This window comes from Lepidochelys kempii, chromosome 8 (genome assembly GCF_965140285.1).
Source record: "Lepidochelys kempii isolate rLepKem1 chromosome 8, rLepKem1.hap1, whole genome shotgun sequence".
Lineage (NCBI taxonomy): Eukaryota > Metazoa > Chordata > Testudines > Cheloniidae > Lepidochelys > Lepidochelys kempii.
This window is the reverse complement of record NC_136387.1, coordinates 12,213,784-12,240,841: the sequence shown is the minus strand read 5'-3', so window position 1 is coordinate 12,240,841 and position 27,058 is coordinate 12,213,784. Positions and strand designations below refer to the sequence as shown.

The 27,058-nt window shown below is 38.5% G+C and overlaps 1 protein-coding gene across 5 annotated transcripts in view; it reads left to right on the top strand.

Moving 5' to 3' along the window:
- The window catches only part of PCBD2 (pterin-4 alpha-carbinolamine dehydratase 2), a 34,806-nt gene extending 9,573 nt beyond the window's left edge, over positions 1 to 25,233 (top strand). For 3 of the 5 annotated variants that reach the window (XM_073355524.1, XM_073355528.1, XM_073355527.1), the window contains 2 exons: positions 21,452 to 21,532; positions 23,322 to 25,233. In XM_073355524.1, coding sequence (XP_073211625.1) covers positions 21,452 to 21,532; positions 23,322 to 23,417 — 177 coding nt within the window. In that variant the 3' untranslated portion in view covers positions 23,418 to 25,233. Of the gene's footprint in view, positions 1 to 9,731; positions 9,911 to 18,562; positions 21,030 to 21,451; positions 21,533 to 23,321 lie in introns of those variants that run through there. The other 2 variants (XM_073355526.1, XM_073355525.2) reach the window with 2 other exon arrangements.
- The last annotated feature ends 1,825 nt before the right edge of the window (positions 25,234 to 27,058 follow it).

Below are 27,058 nucleotides of genomic sequence, written 5' to 3'. Positions count from 1 at the left end.
CTTTAGCCTTCTAAACATGATGTATTTTTTCTTTCAGTTACAGAGCTATGAATAGGTGCTCTAAGTTGTATAATACTTAAAATACAATAATTATGAATAAGGATGAAAACAAACTGCCCAGCCAGGATTGTACACTTCAGAATAGCTGCTCTAAGGTGATGGTCCAACCACCACCATCCCTCAAGTAATCTTTGGTTGTAGTAGTTGCCAAACACTCTGGCCCCCAGTCATCTGCAGGTGTGTAGCATTGGTACTTGTGACCTTTGGCTTCAGAAACAGGTCTGGGGCAGCTGGGGGGGACTGAGGCATGAGAAAATCATGGTGCCTGATCACTTCAAACTTGTCTACAGTGAATTGCAGAATCCTGTAATGGCTCAGCAAGAAGACTAGCCATCATATATGGTCCCAGCTTCACTGGAGACAGCCATCAGTCCAACCTGATACTGATCCTGCCATGTTCACAGATGTTTTTTTTTACAATTACAGCTTCTCTTTTGATTGGCAAAACATCTAAAACAGGTAGGGTGACCATATGTCCCGTTTTGGCTAGGATAGTCCCCTTTTTAAGCCCTGTCCTGGATTTCCCAACTTTCTTGGCAAAACTGGGCATTTGTCCCATTTGCTTTTGCCAGCTTATCCTCAATTGGCAAGAGCAAATGGGACCGCTAAACTGAGGATGGAGTGGAGGTTAAGGATAATCTAGGCATGGCCCAATATCTAAACAAATACTTTGCCTCAGTCTTTAATGAGGCTAATGAGTTTAGGGATAATAGTAGGATGACAAATGGGAAGGAGGATATGGAGGTAGATATTACCGCATCCGAGGTAGAAGCCAAACTTGAACAGCTTAATGGGACTAAATCAGGGGGCCCAGATAATCTTCATCCAAGAATATTAAAGGAACTGGCACGTGAAATTGCAAGCCCATTAGCAAACATTTTTAATGAATCTGTAAACTCAGGGGTACCGTATTGGAGAATTACTGGAGAATTGCTAAAGTAGTTCCTATTTTTAAGAAAGGGAAAAAAAGGTGATCTGGGTAACTACAGGCCTGTTCGTTTGACATCTGTAGTATGCAAGGTCTTGGAAAAAATTTTGAAGGAGAAAGTAGTTAAGGACATTGAGGTCAATGGTTATGGGGACAAAATACGACATGGTTTTACAAAAGGTAGATTGTATCAAACCAACCTGATCTCCTTCTTTGAGAAGGTAACAGATTTTTTTAGACAAAGGAAACACAGTGGATCTAATTTACCTCAATTTCAGTAAGGCATTTGGTACAGTTCCACATGGGGAATTATTAGCTAAATTGAAAAAGATGGGGATCAATATGAAAATTGAAAGGTGGATAAGGAACTGGTTAAAGGGGAGACTACAATGGGTCACACTGAAAGATGACCTGTCAGGTTGGAAGGAGGTTACTAGTGGAGTTTCTCAGGGATTGGTTTTGGGACCAATCTTATTTAATCTTTTTATTACTGACCTTGGCACAAAAAGTGGGAATGTGCTAATAAAGTTTGCGGATGACACAAAGCTGGGAGGTATTGCCAATACAGAGAAGGACCGGGATATTATATAGGAAGATCCGGATGACCTTGTAAACTGGAGTAATAGTAATAGGATGAAATTTAATAGTAAAAAGTGCAAGATCATGCATTTAGGGATTAATAACAAGAATTTTTGTTATAAACTGGGGACGCATCACTTGGAAGTAACGGAGGAGGACGAGAAGGACCTCGGAGTATTGGTTGATCACAGGATGACTATGAGCCGCCAATGTGATATGGCCGTGAAAAAAGCTAATGTGGTCTTGGGATGCATCAGACGAGGTATTTCCAGTAGAGATAAGGAGGTGTTAGTACCATTATACAAGGCACTGGTGAGACCTCATCTGGAATATTGTGTGCAGTTCTGGTCTCCCATGTTTAAGAAAGATGAATTCAAACTGGAGCAGGTACAGAGAAGGGATCCGAGGAATGGGAAACCTGTCGTATGAAAGGAGACTCAAAGAGCTTGGCTTGTTTAGCCTAACCAAAAGCAGGCTGAGAGGAGATATGATTGCTCTCTATAAATATATCAGAGGGATAAGTACCAGGGAGGGAGAGGAATTATTTAAGCTCAGTGCCAGTGTGGACACAAGAACAAATGGATATAAACTGGTCATTGAGAAGTTTAGACTTGAGATTAGACGAAGGTTTCTAACCATCAGAGGAGTGAAGTTCTGGAACAGCCTTCCAAGGGAAGAGGTAGGGGCAAAAGACATATCTTGCTTTAAGACTAAGTTTGATAAGTTTATGGAAGGGATGATATGGTGGGATAGCCTAATTTTGGCAATTAATTGATCTTTGACTATTAGCGGTAGATATGCCCAATAGCCTGTGATGGGATGTTAGATGGGGTGGGATCTGAGTTACTACAGAGAATTCTTTCCTGAGTGTCTGGCTGGTGAGTCTTGCCCACATGCTCAGGGTTTAGCTGATTGCCATATTTGGGGTCTAGAAGGAATTTTCCTCCAGGGCTGATTGGCAGAGGCCCTGGGGGTTTTTCGCCTTCCTCTGCAGCGTGGGGCACGGGTCACTTGCTGGAGGATTCTCTGCCCCTCAAAGTCTTTAAACCACAATTTGGGGACTTCAATAGCTCAGACATAGGTTAGAGGTTTGTTACAGGAATGCGTGGGTGAGATTCTGTGGCCTGCGTTGTGCAGGTCAGACTAGACAATCATAATGGTCCCTTCCGGCCTTAAAGTCTGTTTCTATGAAATGCCCAGTTTGCCAAAAAAGTGGGGCGTTCCCTCCCCTGCCCGCCCCCAGGGGAGTGTGGAGGAACTTGGGGGGAGGTGAATGATGACACCAGACACTGGTCCTTGGGCTGTCAGCCCAGCGCCATAGGGCTGGCCCGAGGCCCCCCCTCTCCCTGTGCAGTGTCCCATTTTCCCATGGGGAAATATGGTCACCCTAAACACTGTTGTCATTGTCTGTTTTCCCATTGCATCATTCCTCCGTTCTACTGCCCTCTGTTTGTGTGAACTGTCAGGCTACAGATGTTTGAGACTATTGCCCTTTAAAATGGGGCTGTGGAGAGAGATAGCAGAAGAAAAAGAAAAAAGTTATCTGTGCTTTCAAGCCACTTTGTATTACATAAAAGAAACATGTTTTAAAGGCTCTTAATTTCTATTCCCAAGTGACAGATACTGAAACAAAATGCCTATTACTCACTGATAGAGCAGCCAATCCATTTCAATTTGTCAAAGCAAAAGTCTGAGTTAATGAGTTACAAAAATACTGTCACTACTTCAGGAGCCTGAGTAGCAATGTTTACTAATACATTTTTTTTCTTCATTTACTGAAATCTCTGGCAAAAAGAAAAAGTTGAAAAGTTTGTTGTCTAAAGTAGAGGACGGGGGGCATGAAGGAACATTTGGGGAGATGGTGCAGGGCCTGGGCCAGCCCCCAGGGGGGGCGGGAAGGGAGTGTTACCTAGCTCTGCTCCGGCCCAGGCTTCCACCCTTAGCCCTGCCCCCAGCCTTGGCCCTTGACCGCGACCCAACTGGAGCTTCCGCTCCTGGCCCTGGCCCTGGCCCCACCCCCAGCTTTGGTCCCCCGGCTGCGTCTCCAGTCTTGGCCCCTGACCATGGCTCTGTTCCCGGCCCCAGACCTGCCCTCAGCTGCAGCCCCAGCTTCGGCCTCCTTACCCCATCCGTGCCTCCCCCAACCACAACCCTTCTCCTGGCCCCAGCTCCTGCGGAAACAAGGAACAGAGGGGTAAGGGAGAGGCATGACTGAAAAGTTTGGGGACCTCTGGTCTAGAGAAGATAGAATTGTCCCCAAACTGTTCAAAACCTCAAGGTTCCTGGCCTGTATCTGATCTGTTATAATTTGGCCTACAAAGTTACTCTTATTGTGAGCTCAACTGTAAAAAGTATATGAAAGTTAATAAGAGGTCACAATCACCTATTATAACAAAGGTTGATAGGAAATGACGCACAAAGGAGAGACTGAATTAGTCCAAACAAAAAAACCATACTGTTATAACACAAGGACTGTGTTAAGATCATGCTTAGTAAGTAAGAAGAGTTTGGAACTGGAAATCAGTGAACCAAAATTAGTGTTTGGGGAAACTAGACCTAATTGATTGACAAAATAATGGGAACATGGACTATTCCGTCCACCATTCCTTTTGTGGGTCCTTAAAGAAACAGACGTAGGGATAAAAATTGGCTACTAGAGTGAGGTTCACCAGCATGGCTGCCACTTCCACCATCTCCTGGGACTTCGGGCCTTTGTCATTCTGATCCTGAGAGATGTCCTGACCAAACCAGGCCAGAGAGAGGGACCCTTTACAATCTTCCGCTGAATCTCAAACCCCATCTGGGATGAAACAGGATCAGACTTCAACAACAGCTTCAGCCAATCTTAGCTAACGTCTTTTCTTTTCCCTGACAGGACGGTTTTTACCATCTTTGGTACCATCTAAGAGACTGTCAAACAACTTGGGTATTTTTCCTTCTAAAAACTCTCTCCAGCTAAAAGGAAAGGGAAAAGAGGTTGTTCCTATTAAAATGAAAGCCTTATTTAATACTTAATATTTTAAATGCTTTAACTGTTTTTCCTTTTTCTCTTTAATAAAAAGATAATGATTTTTAATGGTGTTTGCACCATGGTACTAAGTGGACTGAGGTCTCTGTATACCAAACCCCAAGCTTTGTTTAACACCATCTTGGGCAATGACTGGTTTTATACAGGGGTATTCCATCTAAATTAATAAAACATGTTCTGCATTACTCTAAATTCTTGAATCCCTGTCCACTAAAGTGCAGAAGGACGAGTCACTTCCATCTGAAAATGTTTTGCCTACTGCTTTTTAGATGGAACACCTAAAATTACTGCTATTGAAAGAAAAATAGAAAAAGCTGTTTCTGGTTTGTTTGCATAGGGTATGTCTATACAGCAACTAGACACCCGCAACTTGGACTCCTTGGGCTCAGGCTGCGGGGCTGTTTACTGCTGTGTAGACTTCCAGGCTCGGGCTGGAGCCTGAGCTCTAGGACCCTGTGTGGTTGGAAGGTCCCAGAGCTTGGGCTGTAGCCTGAGTCCATAAGTTTACACTGCATTGAAATAGCCCTGCGAGGCCCTGCGAGCCTGAGTCGGCTGGCATGGGTCAGCCACAGGTGTCCAGTTGCTGTGTAGACATACGCTTTGGGTTCAGCCATTTTAATTAATAAATTTAATCTTTTATCCATAAAACTCTTGACTGGAGAAAAGAGCAGGGAGACTGCCTGCTGTGTAGGGCTCACGGATCCTGAGAATCATAGCAAATCTTGTCTCTTCGATTAGTTGTTTAATGGAGACTTGCACAGCTTCTGAACAGTTATTTCAGAAGAAATTAAATCATTGTAGATCTTCCATTAAATTGTTATACTTCCCAACTCTCCTTCTCCAGACCAGTAATAACACCCAAAACTCAGAAAGCATCCACTGCAAGCAGAGTTTCTGTTTTGTATGTGCTCTCTATTTCCAGTTACTTTGCTTTAACTGTGCTAGGGCGTATTTATTTTTGTCCTCTCTAATGGATGGTCCCTGTTATCAGTATATCAAAACTAACTTGCTGGCTATGCGATTTATGATCTTTATATAGTTTAATCTTCTTACTTGGTGACAATCCCTTGGTGCTAGTCCTTTCTATATGTACTTTCACCTTGATTAATGACCATGAAGAACTTCACAAATTTACCAAATCCCATGGAATTGGGATACAGGGAACACATTCTCAATGAATTAGTGCTCTTTTAGTTGCTGTAATCACTTAATTTAGTTTAACTCATTTCGTAATAATACTGAATACTCCTGAACTTAATCTATATTGATACTTCCTTTTTTCAGTTTCTCAGCACATCACTTTGTCTTCCCTGTTGATCACAGGTTGGAAAATTTGTTTTTATGTGCATAGCCAGAGTATTTCATAGCTGTTTTACGAATTTAATATTTTGGCTGTTTGACTGAAATATGTCTGCGCCATTTATGTATTGAAAATATAAACCTACAATCTGTGGAGGTAACTTGAATTTTATGTAAAATATTCAGTTGTGGACCATATCTCCAGCTTTTTGTATGCTACAGTGGTCTTATCCCCCCTCCCCATTGACTGTTAGTGAGGTCATTTTCAGTCCTCTGAGAAATTTTATTCCCAGCCAGATGTAGCCCATATATTAAAAGTAGCACCTGTGACTAATATCACAGCAGCTTACCATAAATTTACATGGTAACTAGGATTATATCTGTCAAGACTGTTAAAAAATGTCTAGATTTAATTTGATTTCCAGTATTGAAGGAGCTCTCTAACATTTTGCTTCATAACTATATTTTAAAAGTTAAAATCACTCCATTGTTAAGTTTTATAGCACTCCCATTGCCCATTAAGTTGATTTGTTAAATGGAGGTCAGAGTAAAGCAACTTGGCTACATTAGGATCGGAAACCAACCCATTTGTGACAAATTTAGTCCTCGCGTGTGAATCTTCTCAAAGCCTCAGCCCTGATTGGTTTCAGGTGTAGCTTATGTCAATTGTGTTTAACCTCAAAGAATGAGCAACATTAGTCCATTATTGTCAGTTTTGCTTATCAAAAGACAAACCAATTTTCATTTATTTGGTGGGTTAACTATTTTTAATGTGATTGTTGACTACTTGCCCCTCTGTTAGACTTAGATTGCATTAGATTACCTCTTGGATGAAAAGAATTGGTTTTATATCCACCTAGGTAGGTGCTGTTTTTCATATAGTGTTTCCTCGACTGCTTCATTTCCCAGTATTCTTTGAGTCCTCTCCCATATGCTATGATTTGTACACCTGCAAAATTATGAAAGTATTTCTTTTGGTAGGTATGTTGTTTGCTAATGTCCTTGCATTTATGAATACAATAACTGATTTGCTGTAAATCACAATTATTTGACTGGGTTTACAGAGTAGAGAAAATCTTTGTATTTGAAAATAAGGTTTGAATATTGAATTTTTGGCCTATCTGCCTGTTTGTTGTTTTTCCTTATTAGAAACTGACAGTAAAATTTTCAGGCCTCATGAAGATTAATTCAGGCCAAAATTGTGAGAGTGAGCTGGGTCAAAACATAGTTTAATAAAAATATACTTTTATACAATCACACCTGCCTTATGGTTATTCTTGTGAATGGCTTAGTAAATAACCCTCTTGCCTTTGAGTCAGAAGGTTTTAGGGTCAAGTTCCAGCTGTGGGACTGGACACATTCCACCTACCCATATCCTAGTGTGGCACTGGGTCTGAAAAGCTGGCGTGCTTGACTTTTTTGGATGAAAAATAAATAGAGGGTCTCTGGAGATCATTCATCTGAAAATTTAAGACTCTCCTGCCCTGGCTTTAAAAAGACAAAGAGACAACAATGGTGTACTAGTCAGTGCAGCCTCTTTCCAATAATACTACCAGTTAACTAGCAGAACTAGTTTTCTTATTGATGAGAAATGCTGCCTAATTATACAGAGTCTGGTGGGATGTCAGTGGTCAGTCAGGAGCTACCGGATACAAATTAACTCCTTGTTGCTGGGAGTTGGGAAATATTTTGTATTTATTTACTTACTTATTTGTCATGGCCACTGGGCAAAACACAGAGTGAAGGATGTCTCCTGCCTCAGTGTTCAGTCTAAATTTTTTTTAATTACCAACATTTTTTCCTACTTGTAAATAATTGAATCATCATATTACATTGGCAACTTTTGTCTTTACTTTCACCCCCTCACACACACACCCAAGTTTAGTCTTACTGTACCTATTTGAGCTATTTCCTTATCGCAAAGTCTGTGCCCACTTTCAATGGGCGCTAGCAGTGCCAGCCTCAACCAGCCGCTTCTCCGACAAATACTTCCAAGTTTTCTGTTGTGCTGCCCTGTGTGAGTGGAGAAAGCTTAGTAAGAATCTATCAAGCCACCTCTTTATCCTCCATGTCCCTCTTCAAAACTCACCTCTGCTGTAAAGCATATAGAAAACTGCAGACCAAGCAGGTGGCGAGTTGTGATCACTGCTAGTAAATGGCTAAGAACTATGCACATCCCACTTAACTGCCTACCCTCCCATTACGTTTTGTCTTTTAGATTGCAAGCTCTTTGGGGCATAGACTATTTGTACAATGGAGACCAACCTGTTTGTGGTTGTAGGCACTATTGCAATATTATTGTTAATGCCACAGTATTAAAATTAACAATACTATTATATTAATTGATATTTAAATGAATCATGATGACAGTAAAAATTCAGTACATACCTTTGTGTTTCGCTTTCTTGAGGTAGGAAGAAGTTTTTGTTTGTAAATTCTATTTCTGAGGTAAACTTAGTTTAACATTTTGTTTTGTAAATGCACAGTATCTATCAGGAGCAGCAGGCCTGACAGCCACAGCTAACAGGTGATATGTAGAAGTTCAAGACTCTTATTCTCCAGGTGCTCTAGAAACAGAAGTTGACATCAATTGTTATTAGTTAAAACTTAACTGTGACTTAGAATATCAAGGAAATATGAGTTCTAGGCTCTTTCCTTCCCTCCATTCTATGGTAAAAAATAAAATACAAATAAAGAAAGAATAGCGTATTTCCAAGGGGAAGAGGTTCTTCTACAATTAACTGTGCATGCGCTGCACACTCTTGGAGCAGTTAGACCTGTGTTAGCTATTCTAAAGAGGACCAGGAAGTTGTCCTCCTGACCTTTGGTCCACTTTGCAGGTGGCTCTTCTACCACTGCTTCTCTTAAAAGATTAGTGTAGATTTATGATCACTTAAGTGAAAATTATTATAGCATTTAATTTTCATCCATTAATCTGCAAATATTGTCTCTGGGGGTTGAATTTGAACTGGCTAAAGATTTTTGTAAATATACTTTTCACTTCTCACAAGTATTCATTTAGGTTGAAAAAGAAAATGGAAGTGTCACACTGTTGCCTGCTCTACATAATCCATAACTGCTCTTTTAATGCTTGCCCATTGCATTTGAAATAAGGGAAGAAAATGGTTATGCCCACTGTGGAGGCAAGACTTTCCTTCACTCCTGTAAGATACCAAATGCCGGCGTGTTGACTTTGATTTTAACTAAAATTTGGAATTCTCCTAGATTTGTTAACACAGTGGTGGCAAGTACTGTAACAGTACTGTTTCAGTTGGGGAAATCAGTAAGATTTACATTCTTTGTATTCTCAAGAATATCTTCATTCAGGATCACTTTTACTTTTTCAGTTAAGGAACCCTGCTCTCTTGTAACTGTGTAATGTCCTGGGATAGCTATTATGAATGTAGGGGAACTGATAAGATACTAATTTCAGTACAGATGGCAAGTTCTGTCTCCAGTTTGATAGTGTTTAATCTCTTGCATCCCCTTGCTTTTGAAATGGTGAGCATGACCTTATTAATAACTGTAAACTGCTTTCTACAATAGTGGCTTTCCCCCCCAAAGAGTAAAGAAAAGGCATGTTTTGGAATATTATACTCTGCAATTGTAATTAAAAATGGATTCTGGCTGGTAAAAGGTAAAAAGTAAAATAAAAAAAATTACAATGAACCTATTTCAAAATTAACCATTACTTGCCAAAAGCACATCAGACCTACTAAGCGGACATCCGTTAATCCAGCGGTTAGCTGTTTCAGGCTTTAATGCACACTGTTTTACACGTTAACGGTTTTGAAGTTCCAGGCCAAGGTTGACCTTTCACATCTGCTCCTTTCACAGTAGGAATCTCCACTTACTGCTTCCTGTCAGAATGGATTAGAGTGACAAAGTACAGAGCTTGCGCTGGCTGCAATTTAGTTTTTGATCAGAATTATTTCTTTCACAAACAATCGCATTTTGCTAAAATGTTACATCTGCTCTGAAAAACCACTGGCAGACCCACAGTTGATGAGTGCGATGTGAGTATAATTTTTCATTTGTCTTTCATAAAGCTGTAAACCAGCTCTAAATGTATTTTGGGGACTGCCTCCTCCCCTCCTTCATTTGCCATTTTCTTCCTTTAATTTTTGTTTGACTGAGATTAAAACTTGCTTACGTCTTGAACTAACATGGAGCTGGCTGAATCCTTTGAGGGATTTGTGTGAAATTGTTTTGGTAAAGCACAGGTTGTTCCGTTAGGAGCCAGGGTTCTAATTTTGGGCCCTGTCATGTGAGGTACTGAGTATGCTCAGGTTGTGGGGGTTGTTACTCAGCACCTTTTTTTCCCGCCTCCCCCCCCCCCCCCCCGGAATTGTTCGTGGTGGTGCTTCACAAGGAAACATTCTGTCACTGGGATTCTGAGTGGAAAATAGTTAATTTCGTGGACTGGATGATTTAATCTTGATTGGGATGGTAACAGCAATAGCTATGTTAATATGTGTTTTGTATTGTTAGAGGAATCTCTATCACCTGGTAGAAGTGGGCATTTGGAGGCAAAACTTTATTAGCTTTACAATCTTAGGTTGGTTTCAGTTACATACCGATTGTAAAATGTCTAGTCTAATAAAAGTGTACAGATGTTAATCTTTCTTACAAAGGACCATATTTTATCTCGCGTTGGATGCATCTTTTTTTTTTTAATGTTGTTTAAAAAAAATCCCTTGCATGGCTACAGTCAGTTTTCACCATTCATGGACTGCATCTATTTCAAGCATGTACTGATTTGCAAAAGGGGTGTGTGTGTGTGTGTGTGGTGGTGGGTTCTACAAAAGGGAAAGAACATTTGTAGGTTAAAAAAAGAAAACCTTGGCGTTTCCCCAATATATTGTATTACACATACTATCTGGCACTTAGTCATAAATTTGGAGTATACCAAAAGTTTTTCAAGACAGCTTAAAATACTGACTGTAGGTCATGTAGCCTTATGCAAAATATTGCTGATAAAATTAATCCACTTTTGTTTTTAATAATCTGATTTTAAATTTGTCACTTTTTTTGTTCATTTCTGTATTTCTAGCCCCATTTCACCAGTTGTTCAAATATCAAGAATAGCAAGTGAAATACAATTAAATGTAATTTGTACTGATTACATAACTTTTTGCATAAGGAAAATTGGAAATATTATGTAAGAAATGGTAACTTTCTAAACAAATCCGTGTTTTTTTAAGTCTTCTTTTTCTGCCTTCTCGTATTGTCTAGGAAGATGGTCTTTCTCTCCATACTCTTCTTTGAAAGAATGAATCATCACTAGATTTGAAATAAATACATGAAAAACATTTTATACAAATTATTAAAATATTACAATTGGATAAAAATTATGAGCTTAACAACCCTGACTCAGGCAAAACTCCCAGTGGAGTCATTGGGTTACTATACAATCTCCTTTCCTGAAGTTTTATAGAAACTTGCTGAAGGCTTGAGAGAAAACTTGTCTCAGTATGGCTGTATACCATGGCCAGAGTGCTTTCAGCCACACACAGTGGGACCAAATGATCTACCTGATTGGACCTGCAGTTCTCATTTCTCATCTCTGATCAATTTATAATTTCAGACCCTTTTTCTGCTTTAACATATCTGAATTATTGATATTGAGATATGCCTGTGCTGCCCCCCCCCAAAAAAAATCCCTGATGATGATGTGGTTATAGGGCCAACTGCTTCCTCTCTTCATCCATCCTAACAATAGTAATACCTAGCTCTTACATAGCTCAACTGCATGTCTGAATGTGGACTGTCTTTTCATGTTCAGAGTGAAATCTGTGTTCTTTGGGAAGTGAAAGAAATAGTTGGAAAACCAGCAGAATTTTGTTCTTCATTCCTGATTTTTTTTTCTGATGTGACGTAATTAGATAATTAGTGAATTTCCTTTGCATTCCTCTATTTGTTTTGGCCTGGCCTACACCAAAAATTATGTTGACTTCTGTTGACATAGCTAACTTCATCTGGGTACGTGATGTTTGTACACTGATAGAAAGACCCTTTCTGTCTGTGTATGCTGTGTCTATAACTACCAGTGTAATATCTATAGTATGGACATACCATTGGGCACCAATTCAGGAAAGCATTCCTATTTAAGAAAGCTCTTACGCATGTGTTGTAAGTCCAACTGAAAATTGAAGTCAGTGGGATTTGAGCACATGCTTAAAGTTAAGTATTTAAAGTTAGGTCTTTTCTTAAACTGGGCTTTTACAAAGTGCTTATATATCCATATGTTTTGATATAGCAATATATGCTCAAACATTTTTAACATCTGAGTGGCAGAACGTTGTAAAGTATAAAAGATCAAGGTGAGTGAATTGAGGTAATGGAACATTCAGGTATATACATTCAAAAGGTCGGAACAGGGCCCAAAGTGTATTTTATTACTAGTTTGTATAGTATTTTGTTTGAGGGTTTTATTACAGTACATCAAGTTGCTAGACCAAGCATTTATTTTAACAAGTCAAATTATCATTGTCCTTTCAGTTGCACAGCAAAGAGAGTTTATTATTTTAAATAACTGATTGCTTTAACAGGTGTTCAGTTCCTGAGGGCTTTGCTGTATTATTTAATTATTTTGGTTAGGTGCACATTGCCTGTTTAGTAAACAAAAAAGAAGTCCAGTTCCTTTAAATAGGCATTTCATTTAGTGTAAACCTCTTATTGACTACTTTGTTTTTCATTTTTGAGCATAACACACATTAAACAAATATGCTTGGGAAGAGGAAGGTGGAAGTTAGCTGCCTATTCTGGTTGGTAAGTGAGATTTTAACTCAGACATGGTGGTTCTTGATGATTTTTTTTCTCTACTGAGTAACTGATATAAAATATCAGTAACAAAGAAAAATGCAGCTTGATACAAATTTTCTATGAATCTGGGTAATATTTTAAAATCTGACATGGCTTCGTTTTTGAAGAAATAATATTATAGTTACAAGGTAGCTCTTGCCCTGAGCATTAAATGCAACCTGTAGAAATCCTACCCATTCCAAATGTTTCTGAGTGAAATTATACATAACAAATAATGCCTTTTGGAGTGCTTTGTAAGCTTACATGCTTTTAGCATGCTGAACTTTGTTTCTCATACTGGTAGTATGGAATTTAATTAACAATAAGTCAGTAAAGTATTATTAAGTCACAATTCTTTCCTTCATTTGCCTTTCCCTCCTTTGGACACAGTGCAAAGTGCACAGTGAAATGCAATATACAGTATTACCTAGACACCAGATTTGTGGTACAAAGCTGAAATTAATTTTCAGGAATTTTGTCTCGGGTCACGAGTAAAAACCAGCAAGGGTGAGATTGTAAGGTTTGCCATTACATTTGCCTATTCAGAAAGAATCGTATTAATTAGTATGAGATTGTTACAACAGACTTCAAAGTAGATGGCACAATAAAGGAGATTTTCATTGCTGCAAGCTAGTGCGAGTTAATCGCTCCATGTCAAGCTGTGATTTTGTAACTCCAGTCTTCTCAGTTTAGGAATCGTACTTACTTTGCACTAGTCTTTATGGGCAAAGATAGTTATATATTTGCCTGCGTAAGCAAACTGATACGCTTTATTACAAAGCTTTATTACAAAGTGTATCAGACCACTTAGTTGTCAGGCCAACATGGCTTGTGAAGCAGAGCACTTTCCAATGGAGCATGAAAAGCTTTGAAATTTCTCAGCAACAGCAGAAAGTAGTTTTTGATGCCGATTGTTTGTCTTCAGTCGTTTATAAAAATTTGGTTGTAAAATCTTTTAATTGAATCACAGTGAATAGTGCCTGCACATGATTTCCAGTTGCCTTCTGTCACCTTTGCAGTGTAAAATGGGAAGAGGGAAAGATGATCTCCAAATAACATTGTGGTGGTTTTGGGAGGCTAAGGGTGAGAAAAAGGGTGATAGACCTGATACCCTGCTTCCCTTTAAGAGACTATCTGTAACATCAGTTACAAGAAAAAAATATTTATTCATAGGGCCAAATTCAGCAGTGATGCAAATCGGAGGGTAAGTTGTTCAGAAAAGCCGAATGTGTGGCTTGCAATAAGTAGTGCAAATTGCACATATTTGAATTTCAGGGAGTGTGCAAAAATGAGTGTAACATACACCCCGAGGAAATAGCAGGAAAGGAGTGTAAGAAGCAAAACAACTAAGAGAGGGGCTTAAGGGAGAGAGTCTATTTTATCTGCACCCTTCTTTTAATGCTTTTTCTTCGACAATCCCCTTTGCCTCCTTGGCAAAAAATGGTACCCATTTGCACACCAACTGAATGCCAAATAGAGGCAAATTACAGTTGCACCTGTTTTCTGACAAACGTATACCACAGTTTAAAGCACTGCTGAACTTGGAACATAATATCTTTGACTCCGATTTATTTTGTAGAATTGTATCTTTCCTAACATCAAAAATATGTAGCTTCTAACACTGCACCTGGACCACATTGTACAGAATGAACCTAATCTTTTCTTCGCGGTGATTTTTTTTTCTTTCTTTTTTTTTTTTCCCTGAGAACAGAATTCTTGGAATTGCCTTCGGTCTCCTACAGTTCTTGACATTATACTGGTACCTGTGTGTGAAAAGTTCCCAGTGTAAGAAAGGCCATGCCTCCTAGCTGCAGTTCTGTTTCACGCATTTTTTCTTCATGTTTTTAAAATGAGTAAATCATATGACAATAAACAGAAATGCCCTCAGTGAAGAGAGAAGGGGAAACTGTTGTTTATCTGGTCAGGTGGTTTAGATTAGCAGTGATGCTGGTCTGTATTATGTTACTTTAAATCATAGTGTCCCAACAGGATATAAATTATGAAGATTGTTACAGTATGTTTCATCCAATGTAAGATCAACAAATTGGAATAATTTTTTTATAGGAAAATCTCAGTGCTTTGGCAGGGTTATTGTTGAAGAATTTAATTTAACTTCAGATTTGCTCACATTATTTCTTAATATATAAAACACTATTTGCATGATGTATGAAGTATAAACATTTGTAGAATCAAAGGCAAGAATGCCTTTTCCAAGATTACACAGAGTGGCAAACTACTTAGAATAGATCAGTGTTTGTGCTTTTGCTGTCAAAATGTTTGATATAGAGCTGGCTAGCTAGTTTCTCCACCGACATAATTGTAAACAAGTGTTGCAAGCCAGAGACAGCCTCCTTTGTGGAAAAAAGTGTAAAGTTTTTCAGATATTTTGAAAGCTTTAACATATAACTTGAGTATAGAATTTACAGCTCTAATATTGATATATAATTTTATTTTAGGGAGCAAAGCAAACAGGCTTCAGTTTTGTATAAATGGGGTGTGATGGTCAATGATGGAAAACTTCAGCAGGCAGTCCTCATTTGATTTCTAATATGATATTCTAAATTAGGAAGAGTATAGACCTGTAATTGAAGTTAATATTGTGTTGATATTTCTTACAAAGTCCATATTTCTTTAGGTGTTCCAATAAAAATTCCATGTCCATGCATGCCTACATGTCATTAGCACTGTACCCCTACTGTTTCCCTCCATTAGTATTTTTCATAGTTAAGGGCACAATCCTCTAAAGTGCTGAGCAGCACCTGTGAGACGAGAAGAATTTAGGGTGCTCAATATATGGCTTTCACTAAACCTAAATGATCAGGTAGTGTTGGCAGTAGAAAAACATAAATTCACCTTGTTTGCTAGGAAGAGCCGATGTTCTGGCCCAGTGGTCTATGCATTAGGCACCTCCGGTATGTATTAGTATAACTCCCTGGGCCTGAACCTGAAAGCAATGCAGAGGCTCCAGCTTGTGTTGAACGTGGTAGCTTGCCTCCAGGATGGGCTAGTTGCTGTGCATCCCTCACCCCTGCACTATGGTCCTTCCACTGGCTCCAGTCTGTTTCTGTTGCCAGTTCAAAGACAGTCCTGATTGTCAAATAGGTCAGGATATCAGCAACTGCTTCTCTATCGAGGATGCCTCAAGGCAGTTGCACTTTTCTGGAGCATTGCAGCCCACATAGTGCAGGAGAAGGTGTTTGAGAGATGGAGATGAAGTTCTCTTGGTCAAGGAAGTTCAGTTGTGGAACTTGTTCCCAGAAGGAGTCAGACTATGCCAGAGTGTGATTATATTTAGGGCATGCTTTAGCTACCTCCTTTTCTGAGAGAGCTTTCCCACCATTCTTGCAATGGTATTAAAAAACATTTTTTGTATGATGATTAATATAAAACCCATACAGAGACAAGGAAAGGCAGTTCCATGAAGATAGCTGCTTAGTGCCTCGTGCTCTAATTTACCTAGATATTATGGTGATGGACACAATAATCTTAAGATGGATAAATAGATAAAGATTTGATAACAAACACCTCACCAAATGTCTCTTCTTTCCCTTTTTTAACATTGGTTGAATTTTTAGGTTTTTAAAAACTGAATTAACTTTTTTTAAAAATACTATAACCATGTAACAAGATGTCTCTGTTGTAACAAGGAAAAATCTTCCCTAAATGTAGTCAGTAGAATTTTTTAAAACTCAGATTTCACTTGGAGCACAACAGAAAATGTAATGAAACTAACTAAAACAAAACCAAGTGACTGACTATAAACAAAGGTATTGTACAGCATACCTTTAATTTAGCTCAACATTAAGCAACTTCTTTTCTCTGCCTGCTGACCCATAAATGAAAGCTAGTTACAGGAATTAGTGAAGTAGGTTGCATGCATGGAAGTTTTACAATTTGGAGCTGAGGCCTAATGATGTGTAATTGTCTGTATTGTTATGTAACACAGGAAGTTAAACTGCATGAAGAACAAAGAGGACAAATGCAAAATAGAGTATTCAGTGATAATATGTAATGGTATGAAGTGAAAGCAAACATGCTAAGCACTGTATATTCTAAAGTATAAATGCAGTATTATGACTTATTATCCATTACGTACGTGTATTCCATTAATAAAGGATACAAAATGTTTTTGTTATTAAATAGTAATGCTGCAAAGACAGGTAGCCCTTACACCACATAGGGTCAAGGTTAATACTGCCCCCAGCATTATAATGACAGATTGGAAATAAAAACCTTAATGTATTTGTGATTAGCATATGTTTCCCTTGGGTGAAAGATTTAGGAGGTCCAGGGACCCTTCAGTTCATAACCTTTGCATTTAAAAACAAATAAATAAAATGCTTGTTAAATTGCTAGATCTCAGAGCTATTTTTCTTGAGGAGCTCCATCTTTTGAGTAAAGAATTGTCTGAATGCTGTGTTCCGGTGATACATTATGGTACTCTGTCACTGGGAACTCACCAGGCGGTGATATATTAGCACAACACATCAGCCCGCATGGCTTTGATGTATTAATCATCAGGATAATGTTGGCAAGCATTGTGTAAAAGCTGTATGTTTAAAAAGTGTTAAGATTAATTGAGTCCTTACTTAAAACATGTGAAAAGAAGAAGAATAGCAGAGGGACTCTGCAAGCCTCCCAAAGCTGTTAAATACTCTATAGTGCAAAGAGGTAGATGGAATTTCATCTTTCCATTCACTCCTGATAGCAAAGCATATAGCAGAGTTTTTACCTTTCTCAGGAAAAGCAAGTTGCATTAAGCCATATTTTGTGATAGCATGTTCTGTCATTTTAAAAGTACAGTTGGGCCGTCCCAGGGCACAGCTTGAGCAAGTACCAGCTGAGCTTGCTTAAAACACTTTCTCAATATGATTTCTTCTTTCAGGAGTGATTTAGTAAGGAAATATTTTCCCAAAACAGGCTTGTCAAAGCTGGGAGCATCTAGAAAATGAATCTGTCTTAGAAATTGCAGCTGAGTTACTGTTGCAACATCAGTAGTTTTTTAGTTATTCCTTTCATGACTCGTAGAGGATAGAAATGGAAAAGACCTGTTGGATCATTCAGTCCATCTCCTTGCCAGAGGAGGACTGTTCCATTCAGTAAAATTTCTAGTGTTGTTTCCACTCAAAGCGTTGCTTCCAATATTTCCCTGGGAAAAAATTTTCACAGGTTAAGAAATATGTAGAAATCTATATTTCTAAACTTTATTTTAGTAAAAAATTATCTAAATATAAACTAAAATTACACAGTAAAAATCTATATAAGGTATTCCTGTGGCTCCTATTACTGTAGTACCAGAGTACCTTGCAATTTTTAATGTATTTATCTTCAAAACACCCCTTGTGAGGTAGGGAAGTACTATTTTATCTCCATCTTATGGATGGAGAACCAAGGCATAGAAAGACTGTTGATCTCATCTGGTATGGTATTTCCTTCACTGGAAATTGCTGCTTTTAAAACTTGATGCATAGATTTTAGAAGATGCTGCTGAGGTTCTGTGTTGCGGATGATATATATATATTTATTTTCAAATTAAGATCTTAAAATGATGTCATCAGTGGTTATAACTGCCACAAACAATCTGCTAAGGTCAAGGCCATGTAGGGACTTGTCAGTATAAATAAAACAGTTATCCACCTAGCAACAAGAAATGTTTTGGTTGTCTGGTAAAGTGTACCCACCAATGCCAAGTGACAATACTGTCATGTGACTCATGCTTGACAATGATCTTGCACTGCAGACTGCTTAATAATTTTCATTATTTTTAATTAAAGTTGAAGAAGTACAGACTCCAGCTCAAAATAAGGTTGGTTATGTTGCCGGAATAAGGTAATTACTTTAATTGATCACAAGATAGTTTCCTTGATCACCAATTAGACCAAATTACCGATCATGTTTCAAGACGTGAAGAAATGTCCAAACTGATTGTGTAATAGTGTTTTCATATCTAATCAAACCTAAATATCTTTTCCTCCAGAGCCAATTGTATTTTGTAAAAGGAAGGTTATGGGCCTACAAACATAAAGGTGATCCATAAACAATAGAGTTCTAATTTATGTAATTAGAAAAGGATGTATTTAGGGGCTTAATGGAGATTGCACTGGTGAAATTACTCAGCAGAGCTGCTGCTCATTTTCTTAGTGGGAGATATGTGCTCTTTTGTGCATAATTAAAATAGACTATAATCAAAATAGAAGAAGTAGTTTATTTTAGTAACATGAAGCAGAGAAGATTGCTTTGGGTAAAGCAGGGTTATATGTGTATGTATGTACATACTCCTAAGTATATATAATTGCACACACACGACATATGTATAAAATCATGGTTATGGGATCCTTTTAGCTCTGAAACATCCAAAACCCTCTGCTGTGATAGTTATGTCCTACTAGAACGCTCTTACTACCTGTTCCCAGGATTGAGCTCATAGGAAAGGACAACAGGACATTCTCCATGGAGGGCCCAGTGCTTAGGAATTCATTCCCTCTTGTAGTTGATGAAAACCTGAGTTTGGCTACCTTCAGGATAAAGTGCAACTTTAAGATGACTTTCCATTTTTAGCGGTGGTGGTGGTTGGGGACATCAAGGTCTGCTAACTAGTGATTTCTGGTCAAGTCAGTGATGGTGGGGGGCAGGGCACAGGGAATGGTCTGGTAAAGTTTAATGGTCATGATATTTGGTCACCGATGAATTAGTTCTTTAATGTTTTTTCCATTTGAACCTAGAGTGAGCAGTGATGGTTATGCAATAAAATAAAAATATCCATGGAAAAATTATATGTATGTACACGTGTGCACACACCCACCTGTGTGTGTGTATCCGTACATAGATATAGATACTGGTAGTGCATAAATGGATTTGGTCAGATTTTTCATGAATTTCCTCCAGTTTTCCCTGCGCTGCCTGATGATATAAAGGCAATGTAGTTTCAGATGCCTTTCTGACTGCAGCAGTGGCTTTTAAACTACCCTTTGGGGGCAATTCTATATATAATTTGGTATGGTCTTGTAAATAAAGATGCTAAGACAATGGGTATTTTAAAAAATAAAATGTAAATCTTAGAATTTTTAATGAAGCTGTGTATTCCAATTTATCCCTGATGTCTAGTGCTGAGTTTACTGCTTTATGCTTTGAAGCATCTTGTTGCGATGCTTGAAATTTTTGAAACGTAATTGTTCACTCCAAGTAAAATTAAACCAAACTAGAGCTTCAAGGGAAGTTAGTGTTCCCAATTTTTTTGAATGTTCTTGGGTCAAAGAAAAAAGCTTTTTAATTGCTGACAGTTTGGTGGTTTCCAAATGACAAACCTCATTGGAATAATTTGCTCTGATTGTAACGTTTGCATTCATCTGACTGGCAAAGTGACTTACAAAGTCATACTTCATCCAGGCACTGATTCTTTTTCTTAAAAGGTTTGTAATTTGTGAGAGAAAAAAAGACTGAAACTATTATCAACCATTATGTTATTTATTGACCATATGTTTGTTTGAAATGGCCATTGCTTGATGGACCATATACAGGCTAGTCTATAAATTAGTGCTAAAAATGACCTAAACAGGTAGGTCTATGTCAGGATACTAACTTATGGCAAGTATTTTAATATGAACCAGACTACATACGTGGATAGGGGCTTTTTGCTTTGCAGTTTTAATTTAGGCCCTGATCCCCATGGATGGACTCCTACATCTGTGCTGAGATCTGGGCAGACATAGGGGCCTATCTACGTGGGTCCTATCATAGAGTGAGTCCTTGATGTGCATCGAGATTTTTTTTTTTTTTTTTTATATATAATGCAGAGATTTTCTGCAAATATTTTTGGCAAGGGTCTCCCACAACTTTTACTCTTTGAACCTGTGATTAAATCCTGTATTGCAGGGGAGTGTGCAGAGAAGAGAGTGGGGGACTGGAAAGTCTGTATCCTCTCATTTAAACCAAAACATTTTCTCATAAAGAAGAGAAGAGACCTCACATGGCCAACCTCCCTCCACTCCATTCCCGTCCAAAACAAAACAAAAATGCTTACATTCAGAGAGAGTCACTGGAAATTAACTCTGTTCCTGAAAAATACACTGTGTATATTGATAGTAGCAGAGTGTTTAAGTTGTGTAATTTCAAATGGCTGGTGGAGGAAAGGTAGGGTGAAGATCTAGGGGCATAGAGGTATCTGACTTGGGTGAATATTTAAAAATATCTGATACCTGTTGCACACCATAGGCAAAATAATTGTTCTTCATCAGTATCTTTGGACAAGTCATTTTGGACAGAATGATCGACCAGTATCCAAAGAGGGAGAGAATTCTATCAGCAACAGGAAAATGACCACAAACCCTTTAGGTTGGTAGTAAATTTTTAACAAGGGATTCCCAGCAGCCTAGAGGGAACCATGACTTGAAGCAGTATCCCACTGAGCAGAGGGGGCTGTAACCCATTGCAGGAAGAAGCCAGCTAATCAGAAAGTCATGAACTCTAGGAGTTCATCCCTGGAGCATGTGCTGCAGAATGCTGCTTTAGTAAGGGAATGGTGAAGATAGAATAGGGAGCAATCCAGGGAAGGTGGAATGCTGCAAAAGGTGATGTACTCAGAGTACTCAAAGGGATAGGGTACAAAAAATTATCTTTAGGTCCCAGTACACAAGGGTCATCTCTGTCATTACACATCACTGGGCTTTTGGAATATATCCCTGTAGATCCATAGCACTAACCTTAACACACGTTCCTAACAGATGTAATATTTCTCTGTATTCTTTTTATCTTAGGCTTTTGGATTTATGACACGAGTTGCTCTGCAAGCAGAAAAGATGAATCATCATCCCGAATGGTTTAATGTGTACAACAAGGTAATACATTGAATAACTTTTTAGGTACCTATACGAACAGTTTACTAGACCAGATCAGCATACAGAACATCCATTTCTGTCACTCCTTTTCACATGAGGAAGCTTCTATACATCAAAAGAGGCAGTGACTTTACCTATCTCCTTTGTGGATTTTAAAAGAATATTTGCAAAGAAGATCCAGTTCTCCTTATGGGCAGAATAAATTAGCATTTTGTCCTTTTTGTGTGTGTGTGTGTGTGTGTGTGTGTTTTATCTTGGACTAGGCTGATTTTCTTCCTGTTGTCATCATGGTAATGTGCTTACCATTTGACACACTGTGAAAGTGTTTAAACCTCAAATTGTTCCTACCTTTTAAACTTGTATATTAAATAGTAAAGAGATTCTCTAACCACTGATTAGACAGCCAGAACTACATAGTTCTTCTCTTAGATTTCTCACCACAGGCTGTGTGGCTTGGACAGATCACGTAGCCTCTTTGGCCAAGATTTCCTAAAATCGAAGTCTAAAGTTAGGCCCCTAAATTCATGTTTAGGCCATCTAAATAAATGCTCTGATTTTTTCAAAGCTACTGAACACTCATCAGCTCCTTTTGATGCCTGTGAAAGTTAGTGGGAGTTCAGAATTTTGCAAGATCAAGCCATTTGTTCCCGTGCCGAAAGCTAACTTAGACTCACATTTTGAATATCTTGACTCCTGTGTCTCAGTGTAGCTGCCTGTAAAGACAGTTATAAAACTTAATTCATAGTGGTTTCATAAGAGCAAATATAAGTCAGGTGCATTGAGACCCTCAGATAAAAGGCACTGTTGCAAGAGCCAAATTATTACTATCATTTTATTTTCTAGTAGTTCTCATTTTGTTCTATTAACTATTTTTTCTTTAGTCACTGGTAAATGTATACCATGCCTGTCTAAAACAAAACCAGGGATAAGCAGAATGATGATGCATACACATAAAGCACTGTTTTTTTCTGACTGGCACAAAGTGCCATGTGTATTTTTTTTAAAGAGGGATTAATTGGCACTGAAATGGTCTAATTCTTTTTTAAACAATAAGGCAAAATTAAATACATTCTAATGATCTCATTAAGATCCATTAATGGGTCAAGAGACCCATTAAGTGATGTTGGACAAAGTGCTTGTATCACACTCTGGAAGATGGTCTTGACTTCCCAGGGTGCTTAGATTTTCTTTTTTGCAAATCGCTGCTAAACAGGAACAGCTAACGATGGAGCACATGACTTTACATCTGGGTAAGTCTAAACAAACTCATGCAGGCAGCCTGTATCATAGCGACATGTACACCAGTCTGTTTATTTTTTCCTTTCAAAACTAATGTGCAAAGAGCTCACCAGTTTCTTCACCTTTAAGATACTGATTTTTATGCTCCAGTCACTTAATTTGGTGTTTGCAAGTTGGTCAATGATCTGAATTCTTCATGAAACCGATATGTGGAATTTAACATTAAAGAATGAGGAATTTAATCGGATGCCGCCTTTTGGATGGAACCCAAGAACATGAAGCCTAAATTACTTTTTTACTCTGTGAAGTGCCTCTTTGGTTAGTCTCTAGATTCTGCTGAGCCTGCTGACCTTGCAGCTGACTCATATGAGGTCTTACAGTTCGGAAAAATAGTAAGATTCTAACTCTTAGTCTGCAGGCAGGATTTTTTTTAGAACCAGTTCATTAAAGATCACCCTCCCCACACAAAATTTCAAATTGAATTCTGATCAATCTTCATTGAAAGCTTGGAATGTAAATTGTAATCTGCTTCCTTTCTTTTTGCCTACAGGTTCAGATAACTCTTATTTCCCATGATTGTGGAGGACTGACCAAAAGAGATGTGAAGCTGGCTCAGTTTATTGACAAGGCTGCTGCTTCTGTGTAATAACTGAATGTTGAAAATAGCATTGCCTTCACACTGGTTTATAGTTGAACTTTATCATTCATTCAGTGAAGGGTTCTACATCCTAAATTGCTGCTGCCCCTTGTATTGTAAAATGATTTGTAATAAGACTAGTTTAGCAGCAGCATTTAAGAAAAACAAAACTCATCCACCTTAGTTTGAGAAAACTGCCAAATGCTTATACTTATCGTTCCTGCTCACGCATACAATACATCAGACAAAGCAACAAAGGTAATTTTGAACAATCCTTCCTTAGACATTAAAATAGAATTTTCACATTAAAAACCCAAACCAGAAATGTGATTCACCATTATTTCACAATGGATAAAAGCCAGAATGACTGCTGGAATCCTTCCAGAGTGATAAGGATTCTCCAAGCCCATAGCCTAGTAACCCTGCAGGGAGTAATAGGACTGGGGTACTGCCAAGTGGGCATGCCTTGTTCTTGATCCCAGTCAGCAGGACATTTGGTAGCTTTCTTTTTCTCTATACTTTTATATGCAGACACCAATAGTGGTGAGGTGCTTTTCAGACCTGTCACCTTCCCAATAGCAGGATATTGAGGGCTTGATCCTGCACGCTGCTGAGTACCCTGGCCTTTGTCCGTCAAAGCACTTAAGGACATGTTGAACTTTAAGTGCATGAATAGTCCTGCTGAAGTTACTGGAAATACTCATGTACTTAGGTGAAGTGCTTCAATATTTTGATGGATTTGGGCCAGAGAACTCAGTATTGAGTCCTTATTTTGCAATAGCATTCTCATGTTTTATTAAAGCTCATCTGTAGGAAAGGGGAGTGTGGACTAAGCCAGGTTTCCGTCATACCAATAAGTGCTGCCAGCAGTAAAGGAAGCAACGTTAGCAGGGTTCTCTTGATAAGGTGGGCAGGGCTAATCTAAAGTTATGGTGACCCATTTCTTATAGTTAAAATAATTTGTTTGTAAATCTTGTTCTAAGAGCTACAGATCCTACCAGCTAGGTTTAAAATCCATTTCTCACAACATCCCAAGGTTATAAAGTCTATGGCCTTTATTCTTACTCAGACAAAATTCCCACTGGGAACTCCCAGTGGGAGTTCTGCTCATGTAAGTATGTCAAGAACAGGCCCCTCTCTGCAGTACTAAGTGTACTCAACATGCACAATCAAGCTTTTCTAATAATTATGTTGCTGCTTAACTACCGGGTTGATTGGCACCTTATAAATGCCTAGATACATAGATAGAATGACACCAGAGGCACAATTACTAACTACTAAGAAACTAGATCTGTATTGATTCATGTCATTGCCAAACTTTTTGTACATATTAGATTTAAGCTCTCCCAATACTTTCTGGCTGCAGTGCAGTAGCTGCCATCCAAATATTCCCATCAATAAATTTGTAAAATATGAAGCACAAAATAATTAACATATGCCGTAACATGTACTTATAGACAACAATTGTTGATTGGTAAGATTTTTGAACCAAGAAGTTTTTTAACTTAGCATCCATAGGCTACCAAGTTAAAAGTAAAGAGAACAGTCTAGGTTTTATCCTCTCAAATGCCCATCCCTTAAAATCTGTTTGTATTTGTATGAAACTAAGGATTTCTTTGACATGATTTTAAAGTGATCACTGCAGCAGGGAATTACTTGAAAAAATAACTGGTGTCTTGTGTTACCCACGGATAAATAAATCTGGTCCTGAAGGTTTGACAATGCCTCTCTAATAAGTTCTGAAAACTTTTTTTGTTTTTTTGGAAATGAGATATTATGGGAAAGCTTTGGATAAGAGCAATAAAATCTAATTCCTCCTCTATAATTTTGTTCCGGTATAATTATTATATACATGCACATATGTGACAAAGCTGTTTGGCATTAGCATAACTTATATCTAGTTACTGGGAGGTCTTGGGTTTAAAATATTAATATTTATTTACATTCTCTTAGAAAAAAATCCACACAAATTCATTTAGCGCTCAGAGCAGTATTCCCTAGTGATGCCAGGCTGTACAGTGTTGTTATTTTTTAGGTCTGCTGCTGGATAGAGACTGAGCGAAATAAATAGTCAGAAAAGGTGAGCAGCGCATTGGAAATACTCTTACTTTTGGGATAACATTTGTTTAGTTTCTTCCTCCTGCTCCTCTCCTGGTTATTGCAAAGAGCTGTGAGGTACCCTCCCTGAGTATTGCTGTGTAAACTTTGTTATCTTGTAATGAAAATAGTAGTGAAAAACTGCTCATGTCTGTTCAAAGACTGTTGACTTCAGAGACAGAATGTAAGGGAAAAATCCTGGCTCCTTTGAAATCCATGGGAGCTTTGCCATTGGCTTCAGTGTGTCCAGGATTTCACCTTAGCCTCGGAGACAATTTCCTTTCCTCCAGTTCCTCTTCAATTTTTTTTTGCTAAACTGCTATTGGCTGCTTCTCTTTCTTGTACTCCATGATAGCTGCAGCTCCTCAGCACAAAAAGCAATGATGTTCTCCTGGGCTTTGGTTTGCTTTGCAGACACCAGATCCTTCTTTCATTACCAAAGTCCAGTTTTTAGGTTTTGACAGAATTCTTAGCATTTTTGAATTGCATCCAAACTGTGTTGATCCTTCATCACACCTCCCTCCCCTCGTCCCCCAATCCTTAGCCTTTGTAATAAACTAGCTGCTTTCTGTGAAGCAAGTGGCAATGGAATCTTGGCTCTCTACTAACTATGCTGAAAAACCTCTGGCTTCCCTTTTTGTATCTGGGAAAGATTAAGGAAGCATAAATCAGCCATCTAGTTCGAGTTTGCAGTTTGTGCATTTATCTGTCTCCCTCAAAATACGTTCCCGTATATGAGTATATACGCTCTTATACGTTGAGAGAATGTATAGAGATATTGAGAAGTTGGGAGAATAATCGCTTCACTCAATATTGACCCCTCGGTTGGAGCTTAGCGACTGTAACAGTGTATAGCAACTCTAACCAAGGAAGTGAACGGTGCCATGTCCAGTTGAAACCATATGGGAAATTTATATAGGAAGAATTTAATTACAGATATTGCATTTTAGTCAGGACATATGGGCTAATGCTCCTCTTGTGAAAAGTGCCAGTGGGTCTTGGATGACCAAAAATGGCCAGAACTTGAGTTTTCAGTCTTGTCTGAAAAACAGAACCTCTATAGTCATAATGCTCTATTACATCAGGCTGGTACAGTAGGTCAAAATGCCCTATTGAATCACAAATACCACTTCTGCAGTGCCCTAATATTTTTCTAGTAACATTCACTTTCTAGTACTGACCGGTGCCTGCTCTGCTTAGCCTTCAGAATCACAGCCCACTGCAGCATGGTGCCCCTTTCTCTTATACTGGCAATGTTTCCCTGCTCATTGCAACCACTAGGTCAGCAACCACTAGGTTATATTTCATTGGAATGTTTTTGTTTCCAGGTTGATTGTGGTGCTGATGAGTGTTTGGATAATCTGTCATTAAAGAACTGTTTCCTTGAAGGTGACTTCCCTGCATCTGGATTAATCTAGACCTGTTCCCAGTTGTCAGTGGGATCTCCAGTTTCACAGGGCAGTCTGAAACAAGTTCAGTAAATTCCCCAAAAAGCAGGAATCCTCAGTGGGACTGTTCAGCAAACCATGCAAACCCCACATTGAATACTGGGT